Source organism: Dreissena polymorpha, chromosome 10 (genome assembly GCF_020536995.1).
Source record: "Dreissena polymorpha isolate Duluth1 chromosome 10, UMN_Dpol_1.0, whole genome shotgun sequence".
NCBI lineage: Eukaryota > Metazoa > Mollusca > Bivalvia > Myida > Dreissenidae > Dreissena > Dreissena polymorpha.
In genome coordinates, this window is record NC_068364.1 from 9,267,543 (window position 1) to 9,283,223 (window position 15,681).

At 34.4% G+C, this 15,681-nt stretch overlaps 1 protein-coding gene across 4 annotated transcripts in view; it reads left to right on the top strand.

Moving 5' to 3' along the window:
- Positions 1 to 15,681, top strand: part of LOC127847003 (epsin-1-like) — a 36,895-nt gene that overhangs the window by 1,432 nt on the left and 19,782 nt on the right. For all 4 annotated transcript variants that reach the window (XM_052378481.1, XM_052378484.1, XM_052378482.1 and 1 more), the window contains exons 2-3: positions 6,581 to 7,168; positions 14,774 to 14,822. In XM_052378481.1, the coding sequence (XP_052234441.1) occupies positions 6,686 to 7,168; positions 14,774 to 14,822 (532 nt within the window). In that variant the 5' untranslated portion in view covers positions 6,581 to 6,685. The remainder of the gene's footprint in view (positions 1 to 6,580; positions 7,169 to 14,773; positions 14,823 to 15,681) is intronic.

Consider the following 15,681-nt stretch of genomic DNA (forward strand, 5'->3'; position numbering starts at 1 on the left):
ACTTTGTCCGGACTCTATTTCAAATTGTATTCATCCGATCTTCACCAAACTTGGTCAGCAGTTCTATCTAGTTGATATATAGGCCAAGTTCGAATATGGGTCATGCCGGGTCAAAAACTAGGTCATAGGGTCAATTAGTGCATTTTCAACGGCGCCACTTTGTCCGGACTCTAATTCAAATTGTATTCATCCGATCTTCACCAAACTTGGTCAGTAGTTGCATCTAGTTGATATCTAGGTCAAGTCCGAATATGGGTCATGCTGGGTCAAAAACTAGGTCAAAGGGTCAATTAGTGCATTTTACTTTGTCCGGACTCTAATTCAAATTGTATAAATCTTATCTTCACCAAACTTGGTCAGTAGTTGCATCTAGTTGATATCTAGGCCAAGTTCGAATATGGGTCATGCCAGGTAAAAAACTAGGTCATAGGGTCAATTAGTCCATTTTCAACAGCGCCACTTTGTCCGGACTCTTATTCAAATTGTATTCATCCGATCTTTACCAAACTTGGTCAGTAGTTGCATCTAGTTGATATCTAGGTCAAGTTCGAATATGGGTCATGTCGGGTCAAGAACTAGGTCATAGGGTCAATTAGTGCATTTTCAACGGCGCCACTTTGTCCGGACTCTAATTCAAATTGTATTCATCCGAAACTTTTAAACAACTTTTTATCCTGCGTCAAATTGGTATGGGGGTATAAGTCACATTCAGTGACAAAGCTCTAGTTCAAGTTGAATTCACCAAACTTGTTTTTGCTTATTTCCAAAACAAATACATCAATCATCAGTGTATCATCTCCAATGGCACACGAATCGGGCGTATATTGCTCCGTCATGCGGCGCTCTTGTTAATATTTTTCCGAAGGGTGAACTTTAATTGGCTATTTTTGACAAATAACTGCTTATGCCGTCTGGCCTAACCTGTTAACATACAAAATAAATTTTACCCTTTATTGTTACATCTTCTCACATTGACACTAAATCCCGAAAGAAATTATTGTGGTCAAAAGAATTAACATTTTTTGCCTGGTCAGTGATTTTTTTGCCCAAAATTACTGCCGATATTCAGCTGCTTCCCAATTGCAAAAAATGAAGGTTTTTCCCCAAAATCTGACCAAAATTTCCCAAAAAATGACCAAATTTTCCCAATTAAGCCAATAAAGTGTGTGATGAGCAGCGAAAATGATAAATACTAAAATTAACAGCGGATATCACATGGTTATTAGGAGATAATTTAATGTGTGTGTCAATTAACGCAAAATACTATGTTTGAGATGAACAACAACAAATATTTATTAGAAATGATCACAGTGAATGTGCGTCACGGAAATCTGTGTTGGGAAATTTGAGTTCACAAAGTTAAAGCATTTAAGACGAGAACCGTTTGGAAATAGAAAGAGACAAACATGATTTGATTTATATGTTAGTGGATCTGTGTATATTCAGATTCATATGCATATTCTGCTTTATTATGTTTGTCACGCTGTATAGTTTGGTGAAATAGCATTGAACTGAGGATGTCAATTGTGTAAGATATTAAAAGGTAAACAAATGAAATGTTTTATTTTAGCTCCATTTAATACAACATTAACACAGCAAGAACACAAAAGCGTGTTTATTAATATTTATCCCCACGCTTTTTGAAAAAAAGGTGGGGATATTGTGGTTATCTCCGCCGTTCGTCCGTCCGTCTGTCTGTCTGTCCGTCCGTCCTGGCCACTATCTCCTCCTACACTAAAAATACTAGAACCTTGAAACTTACACACATGGTAGCTATGAGCATATGTGCGACCCTGCACTATTTGGAATTTTGATCTGACCCCTGGGTCAAAAGTTATAGCGGTTGGGGTGGGGCCGCGTCAGAAATTATCACTCATTTTTTTAGGTTATTTTACATTTACTTCTTTATTTCTACACCGATTCACTTCAAATTGATACTGGACCTCTCTTATGACAATACGGTCAATCTCAACCATGCATGGCCCCATTCCCAACCCTGGGGCGTCCCGCCCACATAGGCCACACCCACCAAAAATTTCCATTTACTATAATTTTTTCATTTCTACACGGATTCACTTCAAATTGATACTGAACTTTTGTTATGACATAAGGGTCAATCTCAACTATGCATGGCCCCAATCCCAACCCTGGGGCACCCGCCCACATAGGCCACACCCACCAAAAAATTCCATTTACTATAATTTTTTCATTTCTACACGGATTCACTTCAAATTGATACTGAACTTCTCTTATGACATTAGGGTCAATCTCAACTATGCAGGGCCCCATAACCAACCCTGGGGCCCCGCCCACATAGACCACACCCACCCAAAATTGCCTTTACTATAATTTCTTCATTTCTACACCGATTCACTTCAAATTGATATTGAACTTCTCTTATGACAATACAGTCAATCTCAACTATGCATGGCCCCATTACCAACCCTGGGGCGCCCCGCCCACATAGACCACACCCACCCAAAATTGCCTTTTACTATAATTTCTTCATTTCTACACCGATTCACTTCAAATTGATACTGAACCTCTCTTATGACAATACGGTCAATCTCAACTATGCATGGCCCCATTACCAACCCTGGGGCCCCGCCCACATAGACCACACCCACCCAAAATTGCCTTTTACTATAATTTCTTCTTTTCTACACCGATTCACTTCAAATTGATACTGAACTTCTCTTATGACAATACGGTCAATCTCAACTATGCATGGCACAATTACCAACCCTGGGGCGCCCTGCCCACATAGACCACACCCACCCAAAATTGCCTTTTACTATAATTTCTTCATTTCTACACCGATTCACTTCAAATTGATACTGAACCTCTCTTATGACAATACGGTCAATCTCAACTATGCATGGCCCCATTACCAACCCTGGGGCCCTGCCCACATAGACCACACCCACCCAAAATTGCCTTTTACTATAATTTCTTCTTTTCTACACCGATTCACTTCAAATTGATACTGAACTTCTCTTATGACAATACGGTCAATCTCAACTATGCATGGCACAATTACCAACCCTGGGGCGCCCTGCCCACATATGTCACACCCACCCAAAATTGCCTTTTACTATTACTTCTTCATTTCTACACCAATTCACTTCTAATTGATGATGAACTTCTCTTATGACAATACGGTCAATCTCAGCTATGCATGGCCCCATTACCAACCCTGGGGCACACCTAGGTCAAACATTCGGCGTGGGGATACGCGTCGGCCTCTGCCGCGCCATTTCTAGTTGTTAATGTTTTCACCATATCATATTTTACTTTAAAAAACATCCTGAATTAAATTCATACTCTTAAAGAGATTATGATTAAATCATAATGGTACATGTATATTGAAGAATCTATAGATTATTGCAAGTTTAATATGCATGTGGAAGGATATTAACTAAATGTGTAAGAAGACATGAAAGCAACACTTTATAATATAAAAATGCTGTCAAACATGAACTTAGCAATTTTTATTCTGTTCTTATAATCATATTTATAATGTTTCCCAATTTCATGGTTTATCGCGCTATTTTCCCCAATTTCATGGTTTATCGCGCTAATTTTCCCAATCCAAATGCCACAGGCTGTAACAAAAAAAAAAAAAAAATCACTGCTGGTGATTCTAAACTGGTTGACTGACTGTACTTAGTGTATCCTCTGATTACTGTGTATCGTGCAGTTAAGGAAACAAGTAAAATAATTTCTGAAAATAATGCAATAAACAATTTACTGTCAAAGATGCCCATTAAATCAATGTTGAATTATTTTATTTACAGCGTGTTTAACCACGCATAGCTGATAGTTCCAAACTTTGTTTAATATCTTCTATTTACAATTTAAAAAGTTTCTATTTAATCAATCATTCTTCTTTTGAGCAATATGAACATATAAAAGTGCTCAAGAATTGCTTAAATACAAACATTATTCATTTGTTCAAATAAATTAATCTTTTAAAATTTTAATATTAATAAACTCTTCATATGTATTTTATTCAATAGTGACTATTCAATGAAATAAAACTGTCCAGATTTTGTTTTGTTGCCATCTTTATATTATACAAACGATTAATTTTTTTGTGTGGATATATTCATTGAAATTAAATCTAGCATAATTATGCATGTGAATCAATGCTTTAAAGATCAAATGACAATAAAAAATTGACTTCAAAATAGGGCTACCAGTTTTTAATGAGGGCAAGTAGCTGTTCAAAGTAACTTGCCCCCCGGGCAAATGAGTGTCAATTTCTTACGTTAACCCCTGTACTTGTGTTGTTGTTTTTTCAAACAAGTTTACTGTACTGATGATGTTGAGGCAGAGCACTTTTATTAATTACAGCATGTCAATGTTTTGGGTTTTTTTCATGAAAAAGCTTATATATCTGTTCTTTTCAAATATTGCAAATAATCTATTCAAGATTTGTTTCATGTTGACTTCTTTAATCACAAAGTACCTATACTTTGTTTTAATGATGGTTATGAACATTTTATTTAAATGAGGCATCTAAAAAATACAGTGAATGTTAGTTAGTTTTTTAGTTAGTAAGTTAGTTTTTATAGCCAAACATTAACATTGATGTTTTTGCATTTAACATAAATTAATTTTTTATTTATTTTAGCTATAATATTTTTATGCTCCCCGAAAATTTTCGGGGAGCATATAGTTGCCAGTTTGAAGTTCCTTACTTCCTTACTTCCATACTTCCTTACTTCCGTCACACTTTTGTTACAGTTTCTCATAGTGCCTTCAATATTTTACTGATCTCTTACATATTTGGCATGTAGGTACCTTGCATGGACCCTACCTTTTGGTGAGGTTTGAGGGCACTGGGGTCAAGGTCACCGAGGCTAATAATAAATTGTTCGGTCACACTTTTGTTACAGTTTCTCATAGCACCTTCAATATGTTTCCGATCTCTTATCTATTTGGCATGTAGGTACCTTTCATGGACCTCTACCTTTTGATGAGGTTTGGGGTCAGTGGGGTCAAGATCAAGGTCACAGAGGCTAAAAATAGATTTTCTGTCACAATTTTGTTACAGTTTCTCATAGTGCCTTCAATATTGTACTGATCTCTTTCATATTTGGCATGTAGGTACCTTGCATGCACCTCTACCGTTTGATCAGGTTTGAGGTCACTTGGGTCAAGGTCAAGGTCACCAAGACTAATAGATTTTTTTAGGTGGTTATTAACACATAGATTGACAAAGCGCATCATCGGGGAGCATCCATCAGTTTCACTGATATTCTTGTTTCAGTAAAATTATGCAACCATGGGCATGTAGGTCTAACAGTTTTGAACAATTTGTGATTGTCTATTTATATGTGTAACGAAACATGCTTTTGATGCTATTTCTGAAGATACCAGAAAACCAGTTCACATGCACATAAATTAATGTCATTGATGATAAAAATGGTTTAAGTGTTGAAGCATTCATCAAATATAAATGACATTAAACTACAAATGCACAAATGCGGTTTTCAATTCTGGTAAAGATACCCAATAGCAGTGAGACAAAATCCCAAATTTGCTTCAATTTGGTTTCAAAATAGCATTATCTGGAATTTAGCAGTTGAAGTTATTAGTTGTTTGTAACAATGAGCACCTTTCTATATTGATTCAGGCAAAATAAAACCAGGTTTTTTTTCCCACTTTTTGGGAAGATAGCCCATGGCTTTGGAATTGGGAATTTTATCGGCATTTTCATGAAATTGGGAAAATAAATTCATTAGCCTTTTTTTCCACACGAAAAGTCCACTGATTAGGGAAATACTAAATTTGATTTAACTCTTTATAATCATTCAAATTTAAAGAAAAAATCATATAATACTTTGTTAGATGTAATTGAATTAAAATTGAGATAAAATACACATAAGTCTTCTTTTTAAAAAAAAAACAAAAAACAAAAACTTTTTTCTTTTTTTTTGCAATTGGGAATTTTCTGCCACATTTTGGGAAAAAAGTATACTTTTTGGGATTAGGAACATAGCCGAATTTCGGCTATAAAATCGGGCCAAAAAAAACCTGAAAACAGTGTGTTTTATTAATCAGGCCATTCAGTTTTAATTTTCTATTAATTTTGCTGGCAAAGTTTTATTTTTATTGATAATAATACTTTACGATAATAAGAACTACACAAAATCTATGACATCAGCCTCATTGATGCCTGAACAGTTAACTAAAACTGTTCATGTTGGCCAACCTAAGTCAGTGTCAAATGAGGCCCTGCCAGGGCATCAGTCAGGATCTCAGTTATTGAACAATTAAATGTTTGCTATAAAGAAGAGTGTCTGTCCCGAATGAGCATTGAAACTAAACATTTCACCTAAAAAAGGCATGTGAAATAATGTTTGCATTTGTTTTTGCATATAGGTACCAAGCAATTTAAAATACAAAAAAAACTCATTTTAAAAATTTCACAAAGCAAATAATCCCAATTTAAAAATTGTCCATGTAAATTTTGTGCACATTGTTTCGATGCCAGTCCTTTCCTCAACTCATTTGTATACATTGTTTATGTATTTCATTTTTGTTAATAATTATTTTCTATTGTTTTTTTCAGGTTTATATATGTGATCATCCAATTTGGTGCTTCTGTAGTTTTAAATTTTATGAAACTGTTTATGTTTCAATTGGTGCATCATTAAACGTGGTAAAGTGATCCAAAATGCCAATGAGGAGAACATTAAAAAATGTTGTTAAGAACTACACTGACGCTCAAGTCAAGGTGCGAGAGGCGACCTCGAATGATCCCTGGGGTCCCTCAAGCACTCTCATGACCGAGATAGCTGATCTAACATATAATGTGGTGGCTTTCACAGAAATTATGCAAATGATATGGAAAAGATTGAACGACCATGGAAAGAACTGGAGACACGTGTACAAGTCTCTTGTGGTTTTAGACTACATTATAAAGACCGGTAGTGAAAAAGTCGCTCAACAATGCAGGGAAAATATATATGCTGTTCAGACATTGAAGGATTTTCAATACATGGAGGATAATAAAGATCAGGGGATGAATGTGCGCGAAAAGGCAAAACAGCTAGTGTCGTTGCTGAAGGACGATGAACGATTGCGCAATGAACGGGCTAAAGCGTTAAAAGCTAAAGAAAGGTTTGCGCAGAGTTCTCAAGGAGTTGGAAGTCAGCCTGTAAGTGCATTTTGCTTCCTTTAAAACAGATTACTGTATTACAGGGGTGTAGATAACCTCCAAACATTGGGAAGGCGGACCGGTCCCGGCTCTGAAAAGAATAACATTGTTAATGTAATAAATTTTATTTTGTGTTGAATATTAATGATAATAATAAAAAAACATTATTAAGCAACAATACGAGTATTATTTGTATGTTGTCTTTTCTTCTTTTTTTGTATTTAGATCGACGTTAGGTTCATAAAAGGTAAGAACGGTCGCAAATTAAAATTTAAATATACATACCTCATCGTAGTGGAGCCATGTAAACGAATCAAATCAACTAGATTGGAATGAACGCTGTTCTTGCTTTTTCTTCCCGAATGTACGCTTAGGAAAATCAAAATTTCGAGGCTGATTAGGAATACTCATTTTGAACATTAAACAATTACATATATGATATTGTTTCAATGATTTCTTATCAAATAATAACTGTTATACTTAGAGAACAAAAATATTTTCAATCAAATTAATGTTTTTCACGCGTATATTTACTCAAAATTGTTTTAAGTGGCAGTTACCTTTGAATTAAAGCGATCAATTAAAATTAAAAGAAAAGCCTGTCCTTAATCAAAACACCAACGGTGCAATCAAGGAAAAGATTAATAAAACAATTAACGCATTGACATTTACCCGGGCACCTGGTTTATGACACCTAACAAGGGATATTGACACATCACTATTGGCAACCTCGGAGCAGACGGAGAGGGGACACATGGCTTCTTCACTGACGGCGCGTGATTACAAAAATACTGATTTTGTGGTGGCGATTTAATGACAACAAGCCGAAATATTGGGGAGGCGGCCGCCTCCCCTGCCTCCCATTACTTACGCCCCTGTATTATTATGATAATTTATTGTCTTATGTCTTGCTTAAAGACTTACCCAAATGGCATAAACCCAAATTTATTAATGATGTCTGGTTTTAAAATATTTTTTTTGCCAATTTCACAAGACAAATGTCTGCGTTGGTGCTTAGAAAAAAGCTTGAAGCCAAAGTTCAGAGGACAGGTACAATTAGGACACACATCATAAGCTAATTTGCTGAATATATTTGTGTACCTGTTTCTTTGTGTGTGAGAATAGTATTCAGTTAGTTAAAAAAAAAATCCAAAAACATATTGCTAAAAAGTGTACAATTCAAACTGGAATGAAATGGGAATTGCATACTTTTTAGGCTATATATTTATTCATAGGAATGAATAAATAATTTGGCAATATACTTCTTATTATCCTCTTAGCCTAATTACATGTTTTTAAGCTATTTTGAGCGATAGTATGGAATGGGTAAAATGGACACTCAATCTGCTTCAACAATACCATGTTCGCCTGCTTATAATTGTTATAGCTTTTTGTACAAACATACAAGTTGTACTTGTACATTATATAAATTCTTACTACAAATGGTTTTGGTAGTGTGTTTTTTAATTGAAGTATAAGTCATTGCTGAACTCTACAGAATTTTGAAGCATTCTGCAGTACCAAACATCTAGATATAAAGTCTGCATTAATTGACCCTGTCACCCATATTAATAGCATAATCGTTTACCTGTGTATCATAACTTGCTAGTGATATAAAACTGTCAAATCTTTGACAGATTTGTACCAAAAGCTGTGTTACACAATTTATCACAATTGTAAATAGTAATGATGATGTACTGCATAATTTATCACCATTGTCAATATACAATGTAAATAGAATATGCATTTACTGAATTGGGGTGAATGTTTTATTTGATGTCCCAATCATTATGTCACTGACTTGTCCTTAAATTATTTGTAATTATACTATGTGCAAGTATGCCAGTTGTATTCATGTTTATATGTAAAAAATTTCAATCTTGGACTTGGAGTACAAGTAAATGGAAATCATTCAAATAATAATAAAATGTATGATCCATTGTCTATAATTATTACGTTTGTACACAAGTTTTTTAACCAGGTTTTCCGAAGGAAAAAACTGGTTATTAGATTGGCGAATGCGGGCGGGCTGGCTGGCGGGCGGGCAGAACAAGCTTGTCCGGGCCATAACTATGTCGTTCATTGTGAGATTTTAAAATCATTTGGCACATTTGTTCACCATCATGGGACAGTGTGTCGCACGAAAGAATCACGTCAATTTCTCCAATGTCAAGGTCGCCACGACTAAAAATAGATTTATTTTAAAACAAACTTACAAAGGGGGTTAATTTTGTTTGTTCATTTCAAAAGTTCAGTTTGAGTTGTCTCCCTTTATCAGATTTTTTTTCACAATGAAAACCTGGTTTTGTGACAATTTTGTCCCTTGTTAGATTATTTTTTAAAATGTTTATGATAATAATATGAATTTAATAATGCTTTTAACTTGTCTATAACTGTAAATATTATGTCTTATATATAATTTTCAATATTTACAAACTTTGAATTGATGATGAAAAGAAAAGCTCCTTTCTTGTCATATAAGCCAGACTTTAAATAACCATGAGGAAGTTTGCTTACAAATACAACTTATCCAAAGTGTGCGGTAAAAATTTATTTAATACACTTCAACACAGTTATTTCGAACACCCATAATCCGAATCACCGTTATTTCGAAGTATTTTTCAGGTCCTGATTTTGGTTCTTCTTTGTTTAATGTAAAATTTCATTGTTAATCCGAACTTCGTTACACCGAAGAAATCGTTAATTTGAAGTGATTCTGTCGGTCCCAACACTATAATTCGCACCTAATTATCAATCTTTAATCTGAAGTCAAAACTGCAAAACACTGAGCGTAATTTCACACCTTTGTCGTCTGCGCTTTGCACGTCAAAAACCGATAATTACACCTTTGTCGTCTGCGACTTAATCGGCCAGCAATCAGCGGACGCAGTACTTAAAAGATGAATCCAGCGACGACGATGACCGCATCAACGACAATGACCGCATCAACGACGTAAGGCAGTTCTGCGAGCAAAACACGGGCGGAAGTTAATTGTTGAATGCCTTGACAAATTGGAGAAATATGTTACATGCGTCCAGTTTAGTGCTGCTAACGCCGATGTTCAGAGAGACATCGCGTCTTATAAAAAAAAAAAGTTAATTCATGTCCGAAAATGTACTCATATGTATTTACATGTTTTATAATGTGTGCTTTTCATGGTATTTTATATGTTCTGTAATTAGAGAAAAATAAAAAGAAGAAGAAAAAGAATCGTTTTTTTCCTCCGTTTGTTACAAATAGAAATCTATTGCTATCTGACTAGTTTACGTTTTTAAGTAAAATCATTATTAATATTAGCGTGTAATCGAACCATGCGAATTCCACAACGTTTTATTTGTACAAAGTCAAAGAAGTCTTCTGTCAAATGTTTATTTCGAATAATCGTTAATCCGAAGTTTTATTTACGGTCCCGACGACTTCGAAATAACGGTGTTGTAGTGTATTTATTTACTTCGGTTCATTGTAACTTAATCATTGAAATAAGCAGTTGAATCAAGCTAGCCCCAAATTCTTATATTATTACTTAGACCAAAAAAATGTACTTTGTATAAGCCTGCCTATATAAACTAAGAATCTTAGCAAGCCAGATTTACTGGGGTCTGTCTTGTTATTGCAGTGGCTGTTCACATGATTCTCACATATGGGTTCAAACCCTGCTTTGGCCCATGTGACCTTGATTGGTGATTGGTGACGTGGGGTTTCCTCCCATCACTTCATGAAATGGCAAATTTGGCGAAATAAAATTGACAAAAAGGACCAAATTATTTTTTTAGCAACAAATATTGATACATCAGGCCTTTCCCTGGCCATTTTCGGAAAAAAAATCATAATGATAGTTCAGGCCTTTTCCGCCCTATGCCACGGGTCCGAAATTCCGCCCCATTCCCAATGCAAATCTGGTTGTTTTTTTCCCAATTGAAAAAAAAAATCCTAATTAAAAAACAAAACAAAAAAAACTAAAAACAATTTATTTTTATTTTTTATTTATTTTTTTGTAAACCTTTAAATATATTAGTTAACCTGCTCCAGTGTAGAAAATAGAAAAAAATTGCATAATAAAATTATCTGTTGCCTTGAATTTGTTTTAAAAACAGTAAAATATGTTAAATTGATTATTTAATACTTTCCTTATTTTCCCCAAAATCCGGCGTTTTGCACGATTTTTTTCACCTAAAAAAAAACCAGGCCTTTTCCCCAAAATCAGTTTTAAAAAAAACCTGCACTTATCACACATGTTCATAATATTTTGTAAAATTTTAATAATATGTCATCAAAATAATCGTTATTTACCAGTTAACGGCTTCTTTGAAATATAAGAAACACTATCTACATGTGATTATTTTTCCCAATTGAACCAGTTTTGCGATTAATTTTTTTCCCAAAATGGGTTTTTTACGACGCGAAATTCCCAAAATTCCAGTTTTCCCAAAATGGAGCGGAAAAGGCCTGTAGTTATATACTTTGTTAGGTGTTTATGAAATAAGATTGAGATATAATTATCATAAAAATCTTTCACAAAAATATATATATTTACATATTTTTTTTTAATTAGGATTATTTTTTTTCAATTTCGGTTTGGGATTAGGTCTATTTAACTTTACGGCCTTTTTTAAAATAGTAGAAAAAACCTGTAATAGCAATGCTTTTTTCACCATTTTGGGAATGGGGCTGGGACCATTGTATTTGGTTTATTCAGGCCATTAATGATTATGACTCAAATCGGGAAATGGGTGTTGTTGTTTGCTTGTTTTGCTAACATACTGTAAATTTGACAATAAAAATATTATCAATACTTGTAAAACATGTATATTTACCTAGGTTTGACTAAAAGGGCTGGATAGGGATATGAACTAAGTGTTGAATTGTAGGGGAAAATATTTACTTTTGTTTGATTGTGAAATGGGTCAAATTTCAGCGGTGTGGACATTAGCCCCTAGGTGTTTTAGCCCTCTTGGACATTAGTCCCTACTGGCCTAGGTGTTTTAAAACAGTCATAACTTTTTTTAAAGTAAGTATTTTTATTCCAGTTTTTTAATTTCATATGTAAATACATTCAATTGTTAATATGTTGAGGTCTAATTTTTTTTCAAATTATATACATATACTAAGTGCTCTGTTTGTTACTAAAAATCTTATAATATCATCTTGATATTTATATCATTTTCTACCTTTAAATTGCATTTTATTTAAAAAAGATGAAATAAAATAGATAAAAAATGAATTTAAAAATATGTAGGGGCTAACGTCCTTAGGGGCAAATGTCCTAAGGGGCAAATGTCCTAGAGGGCTAACATCCTAAGGGGCTAATGTCCTAGAGGCGAATATCTTAGGGGCTAATGTCCTACACTCCAAATTTCATCCCCAAATCTGAATCAAAACACACACTGAATACTGAAAAATAAATGTACCAAATCTTGTATTAACTTCTTTTGTAATATTATTAGATTCTAAATAATGCATATTAACTGCACAATATTCATGACAACAATATTGGATTGGCTACAGTTGTCAACTAACTGCCAGACAGGGTATTGTTCTGTGTGTATTGGGTGCTAAGACATTGTGCAATGTTGCATTCGCTTCTTGACTAACATTATCAAGGCAAGTCTGTCCAGTTTTAATACTGCAGATAAGTAATTGACAAAACTTGATCTTGTATTATGTTTTAAGGCAGAATGTATTAAATACTTGGTTGTAGAAAATTGTAGCTGGCAATAAAAAATTACACTTAATTCTCAAAAATATTGGAACAGCATAGGAGCATTGTAAAAATTTAACAGTCACTGTATCATCTCTTAGCTAATTTCCACTGAGGCCATTATCATGCAGACTACCCCATATAATGTACACCACTGGCTGATGGTGAAGCCTTAATTGTATGACATCACACAGGTCAGGTGTCAGATAAACAAAGCTATACCTGGCATTTAACTTGCCCGTCAAATAACAGCCTGATGTTGAAGCCTTGATGACATCACACAAAGGCTAGATGACTCCGTAAACAAAGCCAAAGGTGGCATTTAAATTGCCAGTCATATCACAGCTGGTTACAGTGATACTACCTGCAGTCGTGATATAGCTTCAAGTTATTGTGTTAATGTTATTGGAGGAGTTATTTGGCTCTGAAAAGAACTTGTCAGTGAATTTATTAACAAAGAAAATCTACAAAGAAAAAATAGTGTTTTTAAGTCTAGGTGTGTTTGTGTGGATTCTGTTTTATTGGGATTGAAATACATTTAATACAAAAAATAAAGCAATCATGCAGTTTTTGAACAAGAAAACACAAAAATTTGTTCAAGAAAAAATACCATGGGATCAAAGGGTTCCTTACACAAGAAAATTCGGCTTAAAAGAGGTATTTTCATAATTTAATTTCTGCTTGAAGTAAAAATATAAATGTAACATTCAGTTCATGAATGTTTCTATGAATATTGATGGTATTGAAAATAAGGGTCTAGTAAATTCTTACACAGAATGCTGGCATTATTACTATTTATTAAATGTAAACAATTGATTGTGAACAAGGGAAAAGATAAATGTACAAAAGATGTGAGGATGCCAATTAAAAATATAATGTTATCTCCAAATACAACATTCACACAAAAAACAATTTTTGATTAGTATGCCCCCCTTCGAAGAAGAGGGGGTATATTGCTTTGCTCATGTCGGTCGGTCGGTAGGTCGGTCGGTCCGTCCGTCCACCAGGTGGTTTCCGGATGATAACTCAAGAACGCTTGGGGCTAGGATCATGAAACTTCATAGGTACATTGATCATGACTCACAGATGACCCCTATTGATTTTGAGGTCACTATGTCAAAGGTCAAGGTCACAGTTGAAGGTCACAGTTACTGGAAATAGGCATTATAAGGATTTAGCATGGTTCAAACAAGGGAAACAACTACGGTTTATGCATGTTCTTTACAGATTTGCCTCCCTTTAATTCATTCAAAATCTCATTTTAAAGCAGAGATTCCAAATCTGACCTGTAAATGAGCCCCATATTTACTGCCAGTGCTAGGTTACCTTTTCCCATTTGATCATTCTTAAGTATTGGTATTGTAATGCTGCTACTGCTACTGCTACTACTACTACTACTACTACTACTACTACTACTACTACTACTACTACTACTACTACTACTACTTCTTCTACTACTACTTCTACTACTACTATACTACTACTACTATACCACCACCACCACCACCCCCCACCACCACCACCCCCCCACCACCACCACCTACTACTACTACTTCTACTACTTCTACTACTACTTCTACTACTACTACTACTACTTCTACTACTACTACTACTACTACTACTTCTACTACACCACCACCACCACCCCCACCACCACCACCACCACTGCCACCACCACTGTTCAAAGTGACAAAAAACGTATTCACACAATGGCTGCTTCTACAACTTATAGCCCATATAGGGAGGCATGCATGTTTTACAAACAGCCCTTGTTACAAGAAAGTGAATTAGTTTTTATAAGTTTTTTTGTACATGTCCTTCTCGGCCGACGCTTGAAGTTTAAACTATAGAATGTAGTACTGGTTAAGAGTTTGTTTATTAAGCCGGTTGTATATGTTAATTTCAGTCACGAAGTGCCAGTGCAGGGAGTCCAACTTTCCAGAGCAGTGGTTCAGGTCAGTACAATTTAGTATTCAGCAGCAGTATAGACCAGTTGAATGTTATTGTTTACATTCAGGATTTTCTGCTCATGCACACTCACTGGTTGGCAAAATCACTGGTTACAGTAACGTAAAACATGTATAAAGGGCTCTTGTTTAGTTAATAAATTGGTAATAAGACTGAAATAAACATTAAAACTCTTAAAATATAGTGCAAATATATCATATTTAGTACCAAATAGATGTATATACACAAATCAAATTTCCTCGTCATAAAAATACGAAGTAGTAGAAGCATAGAGTAAACGTGATCGGAAGACTAAATACTGACAAAACAAAACAATAAATTAGCCGTATTCTTTCTGATAGTAAGAATTAAATAAATTATATTTCAACAATAATAAAAATGTATTAATTTCATTATAATTGATAGTGTTATTTTTCATCAGCGATCGATAGTGTCAGATGTGCATTTAATATAAAACAAAGCCCTAAAAAGCGTAATACATCACAATTTTTTAATATCGTGGTGATTTTCTTTTACATTAAATGACAATATAAATACAATTTAGCATGCAAATGGAAAAACCCTGCATACTATGCAAATTGAACTGTCTTTGCATGTATATTGAAATCTCTTTACTAGTAATAGCAGGGAGTGAAAAAAATATAGCGCATGCAAACGGAAAAACCCTGCATACTATGCAAATTGAACTGTCTTTGCATGTATATTGAAATCTCTTTACTAGTAATAGCAGGGAGTGATAAAAATATAGCATTTTATGATAAATGCATATATTTAATTTATTTAACGCAATTATGTTTTACCCTATTGTGATTGCTTTTGTTCATTATGGTGTTTCTTACACGTAAT